The 20,929-nt window shown below is 38.0% G+C and overlaps 1 protein-coding gene across 1 annotated transcript; it reads left to right on the forward strand.

Moving 5' to 3' along the window:
- Positions 1-1,218: 1,218 nt before the first annotated feature.
- LOC128507184 (DNA-binding protein RFX7) lies at positions 1,219-19,695 on the forward strand. Its single transcript, XM_053477890.1, has 10 exons — positions 1,219-1,898; positions 4,928-4,961; positions 9,558-9,643; positions 10,049-10,087; positions 10,254-10,376; positions 11,137-11,253; positions 11,400-11,484; positions 11,750-11,957; positions 12,074-12,375; positions 13,363-19,695. Exons 1-10 carry the CDS (start codon positions 1,747-1,749, stop codon positions 16,867-16,869), a joined length of 4,653 nt encoding a protein of 1,550 aa, XP_053333865.1. The 5' UTR covers positions 1,219-1,746; the 3' UTR covers positions 16,870-19,695.
- The last annotated feature ends 1,234 nt before the right edge of the window (positions 19,696-20,929 follow it).

Consider the following 20,929-nt stretch of genomic DNA (forward strand, 5'->3'; position numbering starts at 1 on the left):
GTAGTATAAATACTGTTTTTCTAAAATGTTAATGGTACCGAATTGGTGTAAAATCCAAAACATTCAAAGGCAAAAAAAATAGATTTCATTAAAAACATAGCAACAACAACAACAACAACAACAACAATAATAATGATAATAATAAAAAGTTTAATTAAAGATAAAATACAGTGTGGCTTTGTATGTTTGCATGACAATGCCATTATGCTTTAAAAAAAACATTGTCAGATTTGTCAGGGATGGAGTAAAAGAATTTAAGTGACCTGCACAGAGCCGCAACCTCAACGTCAATGGGCACATTAATGATGAACTGGAAGACTGACTGCAGTGTAAACCTCCTTGCCCAATAGGGACTCCACTAATGGCCACTAATAAATAAACAAATAAATCTCCACAGCCATTAGAAAATCTAGTGGACCGTCATCCCGGAGGAAGGGAGGTTATTATTACACGTCAGAGGGATTTGATTGATTAGGTGATTTTTTTCTTCCAATTTTGCGATTATTATGTTTGTTGTAAAAATTGCAAGTATATGACACATGTAGTATGTGCCTGTGTAAGCATGGTGGCTTATTGGATGCAGCGGTGCCTTGCACCTTCAGGGGCCGTGTTCGTGGATTTATACCCCTGCTAACCAACCAGGTTTCCTCCCAAAGTCATGCAGATTAGGCCAACTGTCGTTCCCAAATTGCCCGAAGTGTGTGATTAATTTTCACGGTCGTAAAAATAAAAATAAATACACTGGTAATCATCACTGGCCTCCACGGTCCCGATTTTGACTCGAGAGGTTACTGGACGGATGTACAAGTACAGTGAGCAGAATTATGTCTCCTACCAGTGGTCGTAACATGCATTACAACAACAATCATAAAACACTAATCATTCTTGTAGCACATCAGCATGATCGAGTTTTTTTAGAGCATATTTAAAATCCCCTTTAAAAAAACGACACAATTTTCAGGAGAGCATCCTGTCAATCATACTTCTTTTCAGTCAGTGCCAGGATGCTGTATGGCATATGGGCATATGGAGGGGAAGAGGGGGGGGGGGGGCGGTAGATGAAGCTCAATCAAAATAAAAAAATAATTAAAAAAAATTGATTATGCTAGTATTTTTCTCGCATGTCTGTTGCTATAGAATGTGTCTTAAACAGGAAATACCAGGGATTTTTGACGCATTGTTGTGTGACCTATTTTGTGAACAGAATTTGTAAGTGACAATAATAATTCGCTTAAGCTGGGCACAGTATGCATACTAACATGTTTACAAAATTGCATTTCCAATTAATAATAATAATAATAATAATAATAATAAATAAAACACGCCCGACCGTGCATTCATTTATTGCTTGCTAAAAAAAACATGAAAAACATGCTTTCCGCCAGTAATGCCCTCATGACCAGAGTGCGCATGCGCAGACTGGCTGCAGCAGCACCGTCCGTGGCGGCAGCCGCCGTGCTGTTGTGCTGCAGTGGAGAGAATATACGCGTTATTATTTTTTTTCCTCCCCTTCGTCTCTCCTCTTCAACAAGCCAAGCCAGCCAAAAGCATCGAGTCATGAGACGCTCCCTCCGTGCAGGAGCAGCCTGATTTCTGACAAGCTTTTGTCTCTTTGGCGTTATGCGCGCGCGGATCTCGTGCTAAGGACTCTGATGAGGCCTACATGTTAAAGCTCGCACCCCTCCTCCTCCTCCACCACCACCACCACCAACGCCTCCTCCTCCTCCCTACAACAGTCTCACCGTGATGGCCGATGATCAACAGCAGCAGCCCGGTCAGCTGCAGCAGCAGGGTGCTGTGTCCGGGCCGGCGGCATCTCTCCCCGGCGCGCTGTCAGGGCTGCAGGGCTGCACCGAGGCCACTGCGCTGCACTACGACAAGATCAAGAACTCGATCTGGTGAGACGGCGTCGCGTCGGGCGCTTGAGCTTAGCTTAGCTACGGTTAGCCGGATTAGCGCGTTAGCCTCTGCATAAACATGATGACAGATTTAGCGCGCTAGCATCCTCCCTAAAAACGGCAATTTTCCCCACTCGTAGCTTTAGCAGCTCAAGCTAGCCTAGCGGTGTGCATGTCACATCGGTTAGAACGGGGACGCGCGGGCACGCGCCTGAAAGCAACCTGCGAAACACCAACCGTCCGGACTGATCCGTGTTTATATCAAAATAAACCAACAGCAGTGATATTTAGGGGTTCGTCGCAGCAGGTTTAGGTGATTGCCTGGTCAGCAGGTCTACTTAACTGTTTAGCCTGAGGTGTAGTTGGCCTGTATCTATTATGGTTGGCACGGGTGTGGGTTATTTACCTCATATGGCTCAGTGGCATGCACCAATGTAGATAGATGGTGGTGTATCCATCTATCTACACTGATCAGCCATAACATTATGGCTAATAATGTCCAATATTGAGTAAGTGACAAAACACACAGATCATTACTGTTTTGGTGGCAAAAGGTACCCCCCAAACAAAAAAAAACATTGATACATTGTGTTCAGTCACCTTTCTGTTGGAACCAGCATTAACCTTTTCCTCAATTAGAGCTACAGTAGCTCTTCTATTGGTTTAGACTATGCATCAGTGAGCCTTGGTCTCGTATGACCCTGTCGACACCTCACCGGTTTCCCTCCTTGGATCACTTTTGGTACATCCTGACCACTGCAGCCTAAATCGTCCCACAAGAGCTGCAGCTTTGAAGTTGCTCTGACCCAGTCCTACAGCCATTACAGTTTGGCCCTTTTCAAAGTAGCAATTTTTTTTTTTTATTATTCTCGTTACAGTGGTGGATGGAAGTCGGTGGTAAATATTAGGCAGCAAGTAAACCCTTTTTCCTGAAGTTGTTGTGCTGGGAGCAGACAAAATTGGCAAGCATAAGGATTTGAGTGACTTTGGCAAATTGTGATGGCTGAAGGATTCAGTCAGACCAACTTCAAAACTGCAGCTAGGACGTTCCCAGTTTACAATGGTCAGGACATAACAAAAGTCATCCAAGGCAAGGAAACTGGCTTAAATTTGAAGCAACGTTAATGCTGGTTCCCATAGAAAGGTGTCAGAACACAGTGCGTCAATGTTTGTTTTGCATACCCATTTAATATTAGCCGAGTGGTCATAATGTTAAGGCTGTTTGGTGTATATACTTATTAATGTACAATCTTTTTTATTTATCTATATATCTATTGATCGATCTACAGGTATCTATCTATGCATACGTACAGTATTGTACACCTGTTTGTCTTTTGTGTTACTGCAAATAATTATATATATATATATATATATAAAATGGTACTACCACTAAACCAAAACCATTCATATTTTGGTCAGCAACATCCTGTACCCTGTATGGCCAACAGTACATGAACATCGTACTTACACTTGTATGTGTATGGTTAGTCTCAGTCAGGGCTGCGCAGTCCTGTAGGGCCCATGTCCAGCACAGTTTGCATTTTACTGTAAAAAAAAAAAAAAAAAATTGTGAATTGTGCCTGGACACTTGCCCTCCGGGACTGTATTTGAACAGCCCTTGTCTCTAATGTTCACTGTATGCAGCAGTGTTTAGATTTGATGTGCACAAAGCAAAGTTCATGACCCACTTGGCTTGTCAACGTTGGAGTGAAAGAACTTGAGTGTCTTAAGTGAACTGGACACCGAGTGCTCCCAGGGTCTTCTTATCAATCATGAGTGGCTGACCCTGTTAATCTTCTCATGGCTGAGTGAACACAAATCCCCACAGCCACACACCAAAATCTAGTGGCAAGCCTTCCCAGAAGAGTGGAGGGTGTTTTAGAAGGAAAGAGGGACTACATCTGGTTTGGGATGTTTAACAAGCATGTAAACGTGATGGTCTGGTGCACAATTTTGTTTGTATACTGTATAGTAGCCTGCTTTCAATGGGGGAAAAAAAGCAGGCTATTCAACTGGTAAGGAATTACTTTCAAAACCTGAAGCGAGAATCTAAAAACCTGTTTTCTATGATGCTAAGCCAATATTCTTTAGAAACAAATTGTAAGAAATGTACCCAGGACTACTAATGTATATTTAAGTTCAAGAGGTTGTCAGGAAAATGTTTTACCTTGATAGTGTATTACTGTTTACTGCTTTTTATGGTAGAATTTTCATGTGTGTATACTGTTTATACACAGATCAGCCACAACATTAAGCCCAATATTGTGTAGGTTCCTGCCACCTAAACAGCTCTGACCCTTTAAGACATTACTCCACAAGGCCTCTGATAGTGTGTTGTGATATCTGGCACCAGGACACCATCATCAGGTCCTTTAAGTGCTGTAAGGTGTGGCCTTCGTGCATCGGATTTGTTTGTCCAGCACATCCCATGGATGCTCAATCGGATTGAGATCTGAGGAGTTTGGAGGCTGGATCAGCAACCTTGAACTCTCTACTTGCTAAGCCACATACGTGATGTGCTGATTGTTCTGATATCTTTCTGTCATAGCCAGCATTAACTTTTTCTGCAATTTGGGTTATGTCATCTTCTCTGTGGGATCAGTCCAAAGGGTCTAGCATTTGCTCCCAACTGAGATAAATAAGTGCCTATTGCTGATCGGTGTAAATTGTATTGCTTTTGAAGCCATCCTTACTTTAGAGCATTTTCTATCATTGACTTAATACCTTTGTACTGTACTGTATACGAGTCATACAGTGTATCCACTTGTCTGTACTCTGTTTGTTGCTATGTAATTATAGTCATAAATCAGGGGACATGATGAGAATATTTCGTCTAACATATAACACAGCAACTTCTGCATTTAACCCAGAACAAATGCATTGACGTTTAATAATTTGACTGATGCGTTAATCTAATGCGAATTGCAATTGAGGCAATTAAAGGGATTTCTGATCAGAAAGACTTCTGAACTGCTTTTATTTCTTATTCACTTTTGATGACCATTTATTTTTATTTTTTCGTCTTTCAGCAAATCTGTACAATCAAAAGTGGACAGCATTTTGGTAAGTAACTGTCATTATTAGCTTGATACCAGCCTGATATCTTTCTTGTACCAGCATGCGTAGTAAGCATGGTCTGAATGTTACTTACATATAGATTGCAATATTCAGCTTTATTCATTGAGTTATATGCTGTATTCAATGAGTTAACGACACTTAAATAACTATGACCTTGTAGCATCACCACTTTTTAATACTTCCCTGCAATAGGTTTTTGTAAAGAAACAATATTATAGTACAATTTGTTAAAGCTATTATTTTAATTTCAAATGATCACAAATGATGTCTCATAGATATTTTTTTATGTTTTAAATTGCAGATGTAGGCTACTAAAAATGAGTCATGTTAACGTTTTTAATTATTTTAAACATGTTTTCAGACCATATAGTAATCTGACACAGAAGTACAAACACTGTAAAATAGCTAAACCCTAATTACAGACTGTTCACACTGGTACAAAAAAACCCGAAAACTTTTATTTATATATACATTGTTCACAATCATCTTATATTCTGTATTTTGGTAATATGCTTTTACTTTTAATTAAGAATTCCAATAATTATTATGTTTATAAAGTGTAAATGGTTATGGTGAAAGGGAGAGTTATGATGCAGAAGGTTTGTATACATGTTAATGATCAAGATGTACATTGCTCACTATTAAGATTATTATTAATTTTCATACAAGCTCATTTATAATGGTGTAAAACTTTGCTGCTTTTTATTAAAAGGAAATGGCTTCGTAGCTTTAGTCATTTAATTTTTATGCAAAATGGTAGTAGATAGAAAGGCTACTCATGGGACAAAATTAATATTAAATTTGTGAGATTTGCTTGTGAGTACAGTTCAATTTAAGGTGTTTGCACTCGGACAATTATAATACAAAAACAAACATCTGAAGAAATCTGAAGAGCAGTGATCCTGAAGCGAAATAAAGGATGGAAACAATAGCCCAAAGTTGGCACATGTTTACTGTTATGTAGTGATTAGCAAATTATCAATTATTTTGGATGTAATGATACACCCATTTGAATTTGTACCATTCAGTGCAGGAGGTTCGGTGTGTGTTGTGATCCACGTAAATGTAGTCCAGCTATTACTGGTAGTGAGGGATTTTCTCCATTAATTTAAATAAATGAAACAGGCAGCACAGCACTAAATATAATTATTATATTAATATTACAATATGACTTATGACTATATTATTTGTACAATACACACACAGACATGTGTAAAAGTTAGTGTGCCCTTTTTACAACCTTAGCTTACTAACTTTATAACTTTTATTCACTGTGATATTATTTAAAAAGATATTATTTATTTAACCAAAATAAAGGCAGAAAGAAACAAAAGTGGGCAATACTAAGTACCCCCTTACTGCTTCCTTAGGATTACGAGGGTAAGTTGCGGCCAGGTGCTGCTAATCATCAGACCTTGATTGACTTATAATCAGCAGGTGTGCAGACCTTTTATAAAAGCAGCCATTTTGGCCAACTTTTACACATAACTACCTCTCTCTCTCTCTCTCTCTCCATATATATATATATATATATATACACACACACACACACACACACACACAAAGGGTGGTGGTGCGTGTTTTTTTTATCCTCCAAATAATTTCTCTCATGTACATACAGTATAGGCATGTTAAATTTGCTTTAGGACCAACTTAAAAAATCTTGAACCTGTCCTTAAAATGTAGTTCAGTTTAGTGTATGCATGTAATTTGTAAATGTGACTTAGTAGGCACAGATGTAAATCTGTATCAGGTTATTAGTCCTCATCCTGAGCTGGGGTAATAAGACCTCATTATTCTCTTTATCCAGCTCCTCAGAGCTGCTCTGCTGGGAGTTCAGGATGGAACATTGTCTCTATTCAGAAATAAAACTTTAATTAAATCTGACTTTGATTAAATCTGACCTTTGCGTATTAAAATAAATAAAAACCTAGATATAACTAGAGATAAAAAAACAACTCCCTTTATTGAAGTTGGAAACGCATTCAGTTCTGTGCCTGACTGTGGCCTTTGACGGAAACCAGTTCCATAACTGGTTATATACAGTACATGAGGGGTTCAATAAAAACAAAGCATAGCACAAGAGAAAAATATATAAACTGGAGTATGTAAATGTTTATTTTTGTGATCAACTGTGCCATTTTTGAGGCTTTAAAAATGGAAGATTTTTTCTACAGTACTGTCTTTAGCCTTTCTCACTTGTTCATATTAAATGGTGTAGATTACATAGTGTTTTACTGCGACAGACTGCAAATGTGTAAAGATACTATTTAAAAATCTGTTGTTTATGTAACAACCTCAGCAGCAACCTTATTTGCCCTCTCGTCTGTTACAACCACTCAGCATTCAGCATCACCAGTATACTGACCATTGGTCATCATCTACACCTAATAAGTTTCTCAGTGGTTCATGTCTTAAGTTAGATGGTTTTTATGCTTGAATGATTCTTAGGTCACAGTGTGGCTTAAAAAATTTTTTCCCTGAAATGGTCAGGTATAGGGAATGGACTATATGAGCAAGACTACTTAAAAACAAAAAAATCATGCTTGTTACAAGCAAAATATGAAGAAATTAGGGTGGTTTAAGACCTTTGCACATTAATGAATCTCTAGCTCAGCTTCACTTAAATGTCTTCCCACTTGCCTCTAAAGCAAATCAAGGTAACACATTTTTCAAGTTGGTAAAAGGTTTTCCGCAGGCTTTAGTGCATTCTGTCCAGACATGAGCTTTAGCCATGGTGTGGAATGTCTGTTTTATATAATCAAGATTGCCTCTTGATTGTTTTTGATAGGAACTTAAAAAGAGGTTAATACCCATCATTACAAACTTTTTTTGCTTTTTTTGTGTTTTATCTTTAAGGAAAAGTAGTTTGAAACTTATGAGTGTTAATACTTAAGGGTGGTGCAAATTTAATGGAGAATATTTTGTTCAGTGTGGAGCCACCCTAACCAACCTAAAAAAAAATATTAAAAAAAAATCCGCCACATAACCTGTCTGGACTCAAAGGCTTCTTCTCCCGAATTTATTGCTAATGCTCTGCCTGGCCTTTAATTCAGACTGTTTAAGTTTATTCTTCGGTGCTCTGTAAAGTAAAATCAAGACCTTATATGGTCTACATTGGATTGAATAAATTAAATAAGTGAATTTCTCCTAATAAATCTTAAAATAATTAAGCACGGATACACGGCTGTCTTAAAATGAAAAGAGAACATTAAAAAAGTGTCAATTACTGTATTGTTTATCAAATGAGCACCCTAACGTGATTACTATCAGTACAACCATCTGCATTCATACAGTAGGAGTGTCTGTGTGTCATGTAGACTTTTCATGCCAAGGTGTCTGACAAAAACCACCTCATGATGATGGAGGGATAATTGTCTGTTCAATGTCTGTAAAAGGTGGCTGTCAAATTAATATATGTGCGGACCAAACAACTCCAGATCATAAATCTCGATGACTGACATGCTTAGAGATGTTCTCCATTCATCCTCATTGTTCAGATGAATCCATGGAAGCCTACTGCTAAGAGCACAGTAAAGAAAGAAACAAATTATTCATCCATCAGTCCTTTTAAATAGATAGTATGTTTTGACTAGGCTAGTCAGTTGTATTATTTTTTTTCCCCTGTTCACCGGTTGACAATTCTTCACCCATTCATGAGAGGTGGTTTCCCCTAGCAACATGGAGACAAATGGAATAGGAAGAGCAAAAATGAATTCATTCGCACAAGCCAATCGAAGCGAGGTGAGGTGGGGCTCGTGCTGAAGAGACGTGTTGCCAGCGTGCCGGCATTGACATGCGTTCTTGCCATCAGGGTTTACATGGCAACCAGGACACAGCAGCTCAGGATTTGTTTATATCAGATACCAGCACGTTTTATTCCTCGGTCTCCTGATAATGGCTGCTCTTCTCCTTCATAATCTGAATGTTAGGATGTCAAGAGATGTTTGTTTATAAATCATATGATAAATGTTGTTGCGCTGTCTCAAAGTCTTGAATGTTATCTAGCTGTGTTTTTATTATAAAACCTTCTCATTTTTTAATTTGTAGGTCTTAATATTAGATAAAACTGAAAATGAACATACCAATGAAAATGTTAGTAATATTTTAGGAACTGTTTCATTTAAATAACCATTTTTGGGCTATCAGACAAATCTCAGCTCTTAAGCCATTGTTACGCAAGGCTTGCATTACTGAAGACTAGAGCGAAGTTGGATAATTTTTTCATAGTATGATGTCACTGGTTATGGCAGATTTACCCACAAGGTGGTGCCTCACGCAGCCAAAAATGGACCTTTCCTAGCAACTTGATTTAACAAAAAGTTTCTTTACTGTTGTTGCTTTTCAAACATATGAACCATTATTACTTGGGGGGAAAAAAGGGTCTTTTTCCAAAACTTTACCGATACATCATATAAATGACAATTTCAAGATGTAATGAAGAAAATAAACTCTGATAAAGCAGGTGTAAATAAAAAGGTTTTAGGGTAATTTTTTTATTTATTTTTTGTTGTTGTAAGGATGATAAACCTTTATTGCTTTTTTATTCTTTGCTCCCTTTTTGATGTCTTTCCTACACAGCAAGATGTTGAGAAGTTTACAGACATTGAAAAACTCTACCTCTACCTTAAGTTGCCTTCTGGTCCCAGCAGTGGTAATGACAAAAGGTATGTTCATGCATAAAACAGTTGGGAAATCATGTATTTGCTCTACTTTTATCATTCCCTCCCCCATTAACTTTTTGGGTTCACATCTTGGCTCACGTTTGTTCTCTCTTATCTTGCACATGCTACTGGCCTTATCATTGCTGTTTGTGCCCTCCTTATGTACATACATCATGAATATCTGGTCATCCCTCATAAATGTAGTGATATTATTTGTGTTATCTTTTATTCTGTTGTTCATATGCTTTTTCCATTGCTATATAAATCTTCATGAACTTACCATGCCACTAAAAACAATATTTTGTTAATTTTTTTGCACTGCAATACCCAGCATCCTGTGTTTTGTCATTTGTTTCCCCATATCTATTCATCACTGCAATTCCTAATTCTCACCATGATGTCCAATAGGACTGAGAATCAGAGGGGGTCTACAAGTCCTGCAACATGGTACTAAAATTTTACAACTCTATTTAAGTCAAAAGCAAACAAAAAACAATTGACCTGTCATGAAATATAAATGAAGTCTATGAGCAGAGGAAAATCAGTAATAGTGGATTCTGGAATTCCATTTATTTTCCTCCCTTTTTTTTTTTTTTTTTTTTTTTTAAACCAGTGACCAGAATTCCATGTCATCCAGTCGGACCCAACAGATGTACGCTTTCAACTGGATTCGGAATCACTTAGAGGAGCACCCGGAGACCTCACTGCCAAAACAAGAGGTGTATGATGAGTACAAGTAAGTATAAATTCATTAGCTCACATTACTTAAGTCATGATGCAGAAAATAGAATTTAAAAAATCCTGATTTATAAAGATGGCATATTGGAATGTAAATTAGTGTAAAATACACAAGACACGGAGGCTTAAATTGTTATTAAACTAATTTGTGAAGTTTCTGTTGTGTTTTAATTAATTGTTTACAAAGGTCTGGATAAGGAACATGTTACCTTTTGATATTTTACTCTAGGAAAATACTGCTAATATTGTGCTACTGTTAGTAGTTGGTGGCTATAAATAAGGCAATACAAAGGCACTTCATGCTAGGAATAAAACTTTGCTAATTAAAGATTTATTGAAACTGACATTCAGAGCTTCTAATCGATATAATCTTTTTCATGTTTTATTATCATTATTATTATTATTATTAATTACGTTAATCTATTCCCCACTTTGTATTCATGTACTGTCCCCTTAAAATGTACTAATGCGTCTTAGTCACATGACGCATAGAACAAGAATTACTGCTGCTGCAAGATCGTTTAATGTGCTCTATTTGGTCTATTGTACAACTCCATAGTTGATGATCCCAATTATAGAGGATAACCTTTTTGAAAAATCAATGCCTTTGATCCACTGATTGTGGTTACCATTACGCCAAGTGGTTTTTATTTATTCATGATTGAAAGAAATCCTGTTTTAATTGACACCAATTCTACTTAACTGTTCTAAATTCCTTTAAGTTAAGTTTATAATTTTTTTTAATGTTTTCTTTCTAGGAGCTATTGTGACAATCTTGGCTACCATTCTCTAAGCGCTGCAGATTTTGGAAAGATCATGAAAAATGTCTTTCCCAACATGAAAGCACGTCGTCTTGGAATGCGAGGAAAATCTAAATATCCTTTTCAGCTTACCAAGTCCAGAAATCTTTTTTTGGCTATTGTTTGTCCATGTAATCTCCAATTTTAGATCTGTGTTGTGATGTATTAAAAAAATTATAAAAACAACATTTCTGTGATATGGAGACTTAACTGCTTCTCACATACTGTTATAGCGGACTGAGGAAAAAAGCTTTTGTGCATATGCCATCTTTACCCAACTTGGACTTGCATAAATCAGGAGATGGGGTAAGCAAATAGATTTTCCTTTAAATATCAAATAGAAGAATTGTCTGATTTATTGAGAACTTGGGAAACTAAAAACAAAAATCTACAAGGTCATTTTAGATGCAAAACTATTTAATACTTAAATGCTTGTGTCAAGGTGCAGTAGTACATATGTTATTTAGTACCATTTTTATTTATTAACTTTTCTTGTAGATTAATGTCTCTTCATATTTTGTTTCAATTATTCTAAACATTAAAGTAGTTTTGTCTATTAAAACATGCTCAGTGTGAGTTGTTGGAGCCAACTGGTCAGTCTCCCAGTGCTGAGGATGAGATGCGTTCTGCAGCCTGTGGTCTAGTGTGTGAATGGGCGCAGAAGGTTCTGAGCCGCCAGTTTGACAGTGTGGAGGATTTAGCACGCTTCTTGCTGAACAGCCACTACATTGGCACTAAATCCATGGCTGCACTAACTGTTATGACTGGAACCCCAACCGGTAAGCACTAGTTATACCTCTCATGATCCACACCTTGGTATGTCTTATATTTATACATGTTCATACCAGGTATACTTTGTAAATTTTTTTCATTTTTTTTTCCTGCATTCTACTAGGTGTTAAAACACCCACCCCAGCCTCTGCGTTTGTGCCAACTGGTGACACCAACTCCTACCAACCACAGATGAAGACTCTACCTTCACCCTCTGTTGACACCAAACAGCAGCTACAGCGAAAGATTCAAAAGAAACAGCAAGAACAGAAGCTTACTTCTCCATTGCCAAGTGATGCCCAAGCCAGGAGAGCTGAAGCAGGCACGCCAGGCCCTGGGTCTAGTATCACCTCTGGAAGTCCAGCTTTGTTGTCCTCACAGCCTGCGATAGGTATTGTGGTGGCTGCAGTACCAAGCCCCATTACGGTAATTATTCATTCTGTTAATATACTTCATTTTAATCTCCAAATGTTTATATGATTTTTGTTTTGTACACTTTAATTTTAAAAAATTTAACTTTAGGAATTTTCTACGGTGTTACCTCATAAGATGTTACCTGCCATTAAGTGTAACCATATTAAAATTAGCTTTGCATTTTAGGGGAATAAACAGTTGTGTTTTAAAATCTGGCCATGATAGAAAGGTATTGGAACACCCAGTGCCTCAGCTAGGACTTGCAGACAAAAAACCCCAAGGCCACCAACCCACCCTCCAAACTCCCCAGATTCTAGTTCGATCCAGCACTATTGGGATCTGCCAGACAATCAAGTCTGATCCACAGAGGCCTCAACCCACTGCATCCAACGAATCCACTGCCAGTTTCTTGGTAAAAAACTATAGCAGAAAACCTTCTGTGCAGTCAGGTCCTAAATGGGCCAAAGCTGCTCTGGTGGCACAAGAGGACTGATGCCCAGTTGAGAGTTTTAATGTTATCGGTGTATAGGAAGGTGCATTACTACATTTTATATTGTTTTAATAAATTCTTGTAAGATGGCAGATTTATTAATAACATATATATTTTCTTTTTCATTTTTATTAAAGATAGTTTTAAAGCGTAGTGATTTTAAAAATTCGGAAAATTACTATGAAAATGTGTAAAGCCATTTGTTTATTGTATAAAAAGAGACCTAAAAATACATTTCTCAAACATTATTCACTTTTACAAAAGAAATGTAAAAAGTTTTTCGTGTTTTCAGAATTCCAATTAAAAAAGGGTTGGGTAGTTTTAATCGTATAGTCTGATAGTTCTTGTTACAAAATCCTTTAGCAATTGTATGTTTATTTGGCTTATAGTTATGGGTTATCATTTGTGGTTAAGATTAAATGGTTTTAATTCCATGACCTATTTGCCTTGTTTAGTACCTGCTTGTGCATAAGTCATGTTTTTATTTTGTGGTTTTGTCTTGCTTTTAGGTTCAGAGGAATAGACAGTTGATGACCTCTCCAAGTCCAGTTGCAACAACAGAGGGAAAAGTTTTACCAGTCAATTTCCAAGTGGTAACTCAGTCTGTTAAGCAGTCCCCCAAAACTCCACAGAATATTCCTGCCAGTCCTGTTGGTGATAGGTTAGCCAGGCACAGATATGCCCAGATTCTCCCCAAACCTTCTGCCACAAGTGGCATAACTCTTTGTTCTCCCCCGACACTCCTTATTACTAACAGCCCTATAAAAACAGTCATGCCCACTCCCCATGTCAGCTCAGTTAACGTCGTCAAGATGACTACTATATCGTTGACACCTAACAATAGTGGTGGTAGCAACACTCCGACACCATTACGACCTGCTTCAGCTGGTATCAGTAGCACTGTTTCCCAGGAAGAGTCTAACCAAATTCAACAATCTCAGAATGGCAGCACAGCTCTTCAGTCATCTGGAGTTGGAAGAGTTGGCCGTTTTGCCACAACCCCAATTCCATCAATTTCCTCCATTAGTGAAGTCAAGATAACATCCGAAGCTGTGAATGATAGTAACTCAACTGCTGGGGCAGAAAAACAGATCACTGTTCCAGGGAACAATATTGGGCAAAAAAATGAGAGAGCCATTAAATATAGGGCTTCCAGTGAACCTTCTCTTCTCGTCAAGGCATCCCCAGTGCCTGAAAGAGTTACTAGAGCCAAAAGTGACTCTGCAACACCTCCAAGTACAATCATAGGGACAGCTGTCCCAATTAGCAATAACAGCAGTGAACATCAGGAGAGTACTTTGTATCTGACTGTTATGAATCAGAATGCTGACATTGGATCCAATGATGCAGCTTCCCCTACTGGCCAGTCACCAAAAGATGCTGGTATTGGATTAAAAAGTCCTCGAAAACGCTCTGCTTCTGCTTTGGAGTCTCATGCAATTCCAGTTAAAAGGGTGTTCATATCTCAGCAGTCTTTGGATTCCAGCAACAATCCTAAACCCAGTCTTGTAATAGCCACAAAGAGGATACAGACTGCAGGAACTCCTGTAAGACCAGAGAGTGCCCCATGTAAAGTCAGTTTGAAACAGAACTCTCTTCCAACACAAATTCTGGCACTTTCTGATACACCTATTGGAAACACTTCTCAGACTATTGTAAGTTCTCAGAGTGTTTTAGAGGTTGAGCATGGGGACAGCTCTGCTCGAATAAGCTCTTCTGATCTAGGCTCTTGTAATAGCACATCTTCTGATCAAACCTTATTGCATCAAATTGTGAGCCAGCAACAAGTTACCATTGCCATTTCTCAGGAGGCATCGGCTGTGAGTGAACTGAAGAGCTCGTTACAAGACTACTCTCAACAGATACAGACAGAACAAAAGCAGGTGACTGCTAGCCACTTGCCATTGATGGTCCAGCCCCCTGAAGCATCTGCTCAGTTAACTCTTCAGCAAGACATTGTTGACTTTGATGGTGCTCAAGCCAGCATAGACTATTTCCCCTTTAATGATGATGACATGACGCAAGATAGTATAGTAGAAGAGTTGGTGCAGATGGAGGAGCAAATGAAGCTGAATAGCAGTCTACAGCCTTACCTTAGTTCTCTTGAAATACCTTTACAAAGCCAGTCAGCTCAAAGCACCATCCTTTCCTCTCACCAGACTGGCACTCAGTTCTACCACTCTGCACATAGTAGCACCACTCCAGTACACACCCCTACCCCCACACCAACTCCTACACCGACTCCAACTCCAACCCCTTCCTCTGAAATATTGCCAGGGGCCCACAGCCTGACCAGGGTAAGTCCGTGCTGTCGAGTAGCACCTATTACCCCAGTTGAAGGGATTTTAGTTGGTCGACATACACCTATTAGCACTCCTTTGTCTAACTGCAGCAGTAGTGTCCCACCAAGTCCTGTTGAATGCCGTAATCCCTTTGCATTTACTCCCATTAACTCCAACATACCGGGTTATCATGATGGCAATGTGGTGTCCAGTAGCCCAGTCAAGCCCATGCAGAGACCAATGGCCACTCACCCAGACAAGGCCAAGCTGGATTGGATCAACAATAGATATAACAGCACTTCTGGTTCCCCTTCAGTTTCTAACAGCAATGCCATTGGAATTCTTCCAAGCTATCAGGACCTGGTAGAGGACCACTTTCGTAAACCACATGCATTTGCTAAACCAGGGCAGTCTTTTCAGTCTCAATCCAGACACCAGGATGGGCATTTAGGTCGATTAACAGCTTTGTCACCTGTACAACAAGGACAACAGGCGGTGGAGAACAAGCAAGAAAGTTTTGCTGTGCCAGCACCACTAGACAGCAAGGTTACAGCTGGCAGCGGAGGTATAACTTTTAGGTGTCGCAGTGTAAGTCCTGCTGTTCGTCAACGCAATCTAAGTGGCACATCAGTGCAAACCAATCCTAACCCAAGGTCTGCTGTTTCACCATTCAGTTCTCCCATAACCTCAGAGGTTCTTAGCATTCTTTCCAACAGTCACTCAGTGGTCACTGCCAACAGCATGGCTCAAAGGAGCCAGTCAGTACCACTAAGCATCATGATGCAGTCTGAGATGTTGCCAATCGGTCAACAGGGACAGCCGAGTAATAGTGCCAAGATCACTAGTGTACTCCTGAGCAAAATGGATGCAGATGGGGATGATGCAATGCGTGGGCTGGGTGTCAATAATATGCCCTCTAAGTACACAGCTCGGATGAACCTGACACAAATCTTGGAGACCGCACAGGCCTTTCCTGAAGGCACAAGCCATCACAGTCAACAGCTGTCTGTCTGTTCAAGCCCCTCACAGTTTGATTTCCAGAAGCCTGGTTTCCTCATGAACACTGGAGAAGAATCGATTACGTTTTCTAGTGATAACCAAGCACAATCAGGCTCTGTGTTACAACAAGAGCAGCAGCTTCAGCTACAAGATCAACAGTTGGATCTACAGGATCAACAACTGTTGCAAGACCCACAGTTGCAACTTCAGGAACAACCATTGCAACTTCAGGACCAACAATTAGAATTACAAGACCAACATTTACAACTGCAACACGAACAACTGCAGCTACATGATCAACAGCAGCTACAACATGATCCAGACCTCAGCCAGCAGCAGTTGCTATCTCAAACCTCGCAGCAAGATGAGGAACAGCAGCAGCAGGAGCAACTGGACTTTAACAGCACTGTCAAGGATCTCTTGGGAGAGGATGGCCTCAACCCCAGCTCACAGTTGGTTGGGCAGGTGGCATCAGAACTCAGTGCAGTAGCATCTGACTTTTCTAGTGAAATTCGTTTGACCTCTGACCTTTCTGGTAGCATCAATGACCTGAACACCTTGGATCCCAACCTTTTGTTTGATCCAAGTCAGCAACAGGACCAATATGAAGACGCCACACTGGAGGAGCTGAAGAACGACCCGTTGTTTCAGCAGATATGCAGTGACACTGTGAACTCTGCTGGATTTGACTGGTTGGAGAACAAAGACCAACCAACAGTGGAAATGTTGGGTTAGTATTGTTTCCTTTTGTGTTTGTTGTGGTTGATGCTGTTTGTCACTATTTATGGTTTGATCTGTTTTGTTTTTGTGACTGTCATTTGTGTTTTTTTGTTTCTTTTTTGTTTTTGATTGTTTGTTGTGTTTTTTTTTTTAAAAAAATTGTGATTTATCCACTGCATCAACACGCTGGATATATTAGTCAGTCCAGTGGAAAGTGCCAGTCTGACATGAAGTGTTCATTTATAGGATCGTGCTTTTTACCAGTTCATTCCAGTCTTCTCCTCCTGACATTTGTCCATAGTTTACCATTTGTTTCTCCCACTTTTTTTGGGTATGTGTTAATTTGCCCCCAGTGTACATATTTTTTATTATGGTAATAACATTTTTTATTACCCAGTTATCTACATTTTTATTATTATTATTATTATTATTATATATTTTTTTACCTTAACATTTGTTAGTACATTGACAATTTTAACATTCCCATGAATCATAATTTGTGAAACTAAATGCAATATTTTGCATGATAAATCACTGAGTTTTTAAGTGTCTTGCATATGCACTGTTTGGCTTTGCAGGTATGTTGGTAAGTAACATTGCTAAGAGTTTACTTAATTTACATCATCATCATGACAGAAATTTGCCATCACTCTTACATATCAGCTGTCAGTCAAGTTAAAAGATTTAGGTGCTAACAGGTGCTCAATAAAAGTAACTGGCATCTGCCATATAATTGTCAGTAATTATGTTCTATTTAAAAAATACAAAATTAGAAAACTTAATAATAGGCCATATTAACTGTACTGTTAAAGAGAAGGGTGATAATGAAGAGGACACCTTTTTGCTGTATCTACACTGTTAAAAAAAAAAAAAAGTGAATATTACATGAGGGAGATTAATCTGCCTTATTTCCAAAGTCCTAGGCCTTAGGTTTAGGCTTTAAGGTGCAGAAAGATATTTTAAAAGCCTTGCTGCATTTCCAAAAAATAATAAGTAAATAAAACTTGGCTTTTTGTCATTGTGAGTTATTGATGTAGTTTTAAATACATCCCTAAAAGTTAGTATATTTTAACATTCCATGTAGTCTTTCTTTATATTTTATTCCAGTTATTGGCTAACAGAATGATGATAGTATTATATCGGAGGAATATGGTGATGGCCAGATGCTGTCTAAGGCTGTGCGTTTTGATCACATGTCCAACCTACTGGGTAATCATTGAATTTCAATCAAAAATTCATACCAAAGAACAGCTTTTGAAAAACTGTAAGCATTTGAGCTTAGTTATAATCGTCTCCAAATGAACATCATTTTTGAAGAAAACTGGTTGGACTTGTTGGTAAATAAAACAGGGTTTTCTGGTACTTGATTTTCGGACAGATCATATTTGTGTATAGTCTGTATATGGCAAATGTATCTGGTGTACAGGTAATTATGGATGGTAAGCATGTTGTCCAAAGTCATTAATGGATTCATGAAAGCTTAATTTGGCTATTTGTAGTCACTATATTAATGCCCCATGTGTAAAAATGACATTGTTTTATTAATACACTGTCTTAAAGTGATGATTTTTAGATAGGTCTGAGTACCCTTAAGAAAACAAGAAAAGAAATATGTTGCTCATATTGAACGTATAGCCAGCACGATATGCTGTGTGTTATGTTTTTGGCTTTTTGTGTAGTGCAAGTAATGCCGTCTGTTTGGTCTTTAGCTTGATGTGCCATTTTCCTTAGAGAGTCTATTGGCCTCTGCTTTGCAGATGTGACATGTACATTGAGAGAGGAAAGACGCATGGGTTATATATATAAAAAAAGACAAATAATCATATATTAAATGTTCATTTTATTGTGACAGTCAAATGTATTGCGCAGAGAACCCTGGAGTGGCCGGCACTGGAAAATCAATGGTTTATGATTCAGCAAACTTTGGAAGTTCACTTTATTGCACTAAAGATTTTCCTTTTTTGTAACCATGCCTTTGTGTGACATTTAAAGGACAAAATGGAACAATTAAAGCTAGGCAAAAAGCCGTTTTTTTTTTTTTTTTTTTTTCTTTCAAAGGTAAATTACAAAAGGGGAATTACATATTACATGAAAAATTACAATTAATTATTGCCTTGTGTAGCAATGTGCACTAATCTCAATGAGATACACATTTTACTCATTCTCATCCATGAGAATAAGAAAGATAAAAACAAACAAAATTTAACCTTATTAAAAATGAATAAAAGAGAACATACTTCACTATGTTTTTCAATGATTGTATGTGCGCATGTATGTTGAACTATCTATCGTAGTACATGTTGTGACCACTCCCTCTACAAAAAAGGGACTGGTAAATGTTGACCGTGGGGGGGGGAGGGTTATGTGTTTGCTAAGTTAATATTGTTCTATACTGTATGTCTTAGTTCACAGATGTTGTTTTTTTTTTCATACATTTCTATTTTTTTTCTTTTTTCTTTTTTACAAAAAATGCCTTTGTGAAGAAAACTGTAAATATTTTTTCTATGTTCCGACATTTATCAAGGCACTGATTATTTACTTTTTTTATTTCACGAAGGAAAAAACTAAATCTTACTTTTTTGATACACAGAAGTTTCATCAAACATCAAGTCTAATGCTGTATTTCTGACTGGTCTGTTAGGGGGGGAAAAGTGTTTTCTTTCGGTCTATATGAAACAGTAGAACCTTTCTCTGTGCTGTTGTCTGGTGTACTGCTCAATGTACAGTAGCTTGTTAATATTGCCGAAGCATTTTAGCAATGTTTCTCTTTTTTTCAATGGAAAGTACTCACAGGTGAGATTTTCTAAGTGGTTTTAAAAGCCAATAAAGATTTTTAAGTAATTAGTGTTTTTTGTTGTTTTTTTAAGGCATACTATCTTGTATTTGGGATTTTTGTTTATCTAGTATATTGGGATGATGTTGCCCTGTGTTGTTCTTTAGAGAGAAATCATGATTATTTCATGACTTCCAAGTAGACAGCTCCTTCATCAAGTCCTTATGTGAACGTCTCTCTCTTTGACAAACTCCTGTTTTCTACTTGCTTGCAAGAAGTAGTTATTTTAATTTTGTTTCACAACTCATCCTTCCACAGTTTGTTTTCTGTAACTGTTGGTGACATTTAAATGCTTGTGACAGTAATTTTGATCGGGACATTGATTAGAGAAAAAAAAAAAGTCATGGTCAGTGGAATGCTATACTGAAAGTGTAAAATAAATCTGTAGTTATATTTAAACAGAACCAAATGTTCTACATGGTAGCCTCAAAGTTAATGCCACAGGCAAAAGTCTATTTAAAAGTATTAAGTTTAAGTTTATTAAGTTAAATTGATGGCGTCTGACTGCAGCATTTGTGTATACACTGAATTCAGAAACGCTGAACATTTCAAACTGATGTTACACGCAGTGATGATTTCGGGCAGCAATGACTCTGGGCTGATTCTGATCGGCTCCTGACATCAGATGAGTTCATAGAGGAAAAAGTAGAGTGGTGTTAGTTCTGGTTCTATTAACCTTCTGTTGTTAGTTTAAAAGCTTTCTGAAATAAAGAAGAAAAACATGAAATTTCTTATAGGGAAAGTGTCTATGGATCCAGATGTTTTGGGCCAATGTGTGTACTGGTATCTCGCGCACACTACAAGGCCACATGGTTTGTGGGAGTACACATTCACTCTTTCTTTCACCAATGGGAGGTACACATTTGGCTTTGGTAGCCTGTCTTACATAGCCACAATGATGTTTAGAATATGTTAATAACATGACCTAGTAGCCTCCTGCTTTGGCTTCCTCATTACTGGACTTGTCACCACCAGGGTGCAGAAACCACTATGAAGAATGATTTGTGTATATTTATTACATTTTTGTAATATATATCAAAATTATTTTAATCACCAATAATAATTGTATTATCAGCATTTCAGGCAATTGTTTTTAGTAGTTTTTTTAATAACTTGCACATCACAAGCACAGTAGGGGAAAGAAAAAACACCCGAGTAGGCTAAATGAGGAGCTTGCAATTAGTGTTTGGAATAAATCTATCCTTAAAATATGAAAGGAAATGTCTCTAGACAAACTGAGCC

This window comes from Clarias gariepinus, chromosome 2 (genome assembly GCF_024256425.1).
Source record: "Clarias gariepinus isolate MV-2021 ecotype Netherlands chromosome 2, CGAR_prim_01v2, whole genome shotgun sequence".
In the NCBI taxonomy this organism is placed as follows: domain Eukaryota; kingdom Metazoa; phylum Chordata; class Actinopteri; order Siluriformes; family Clariidae; genus Clarias; species Clarias gariepinus.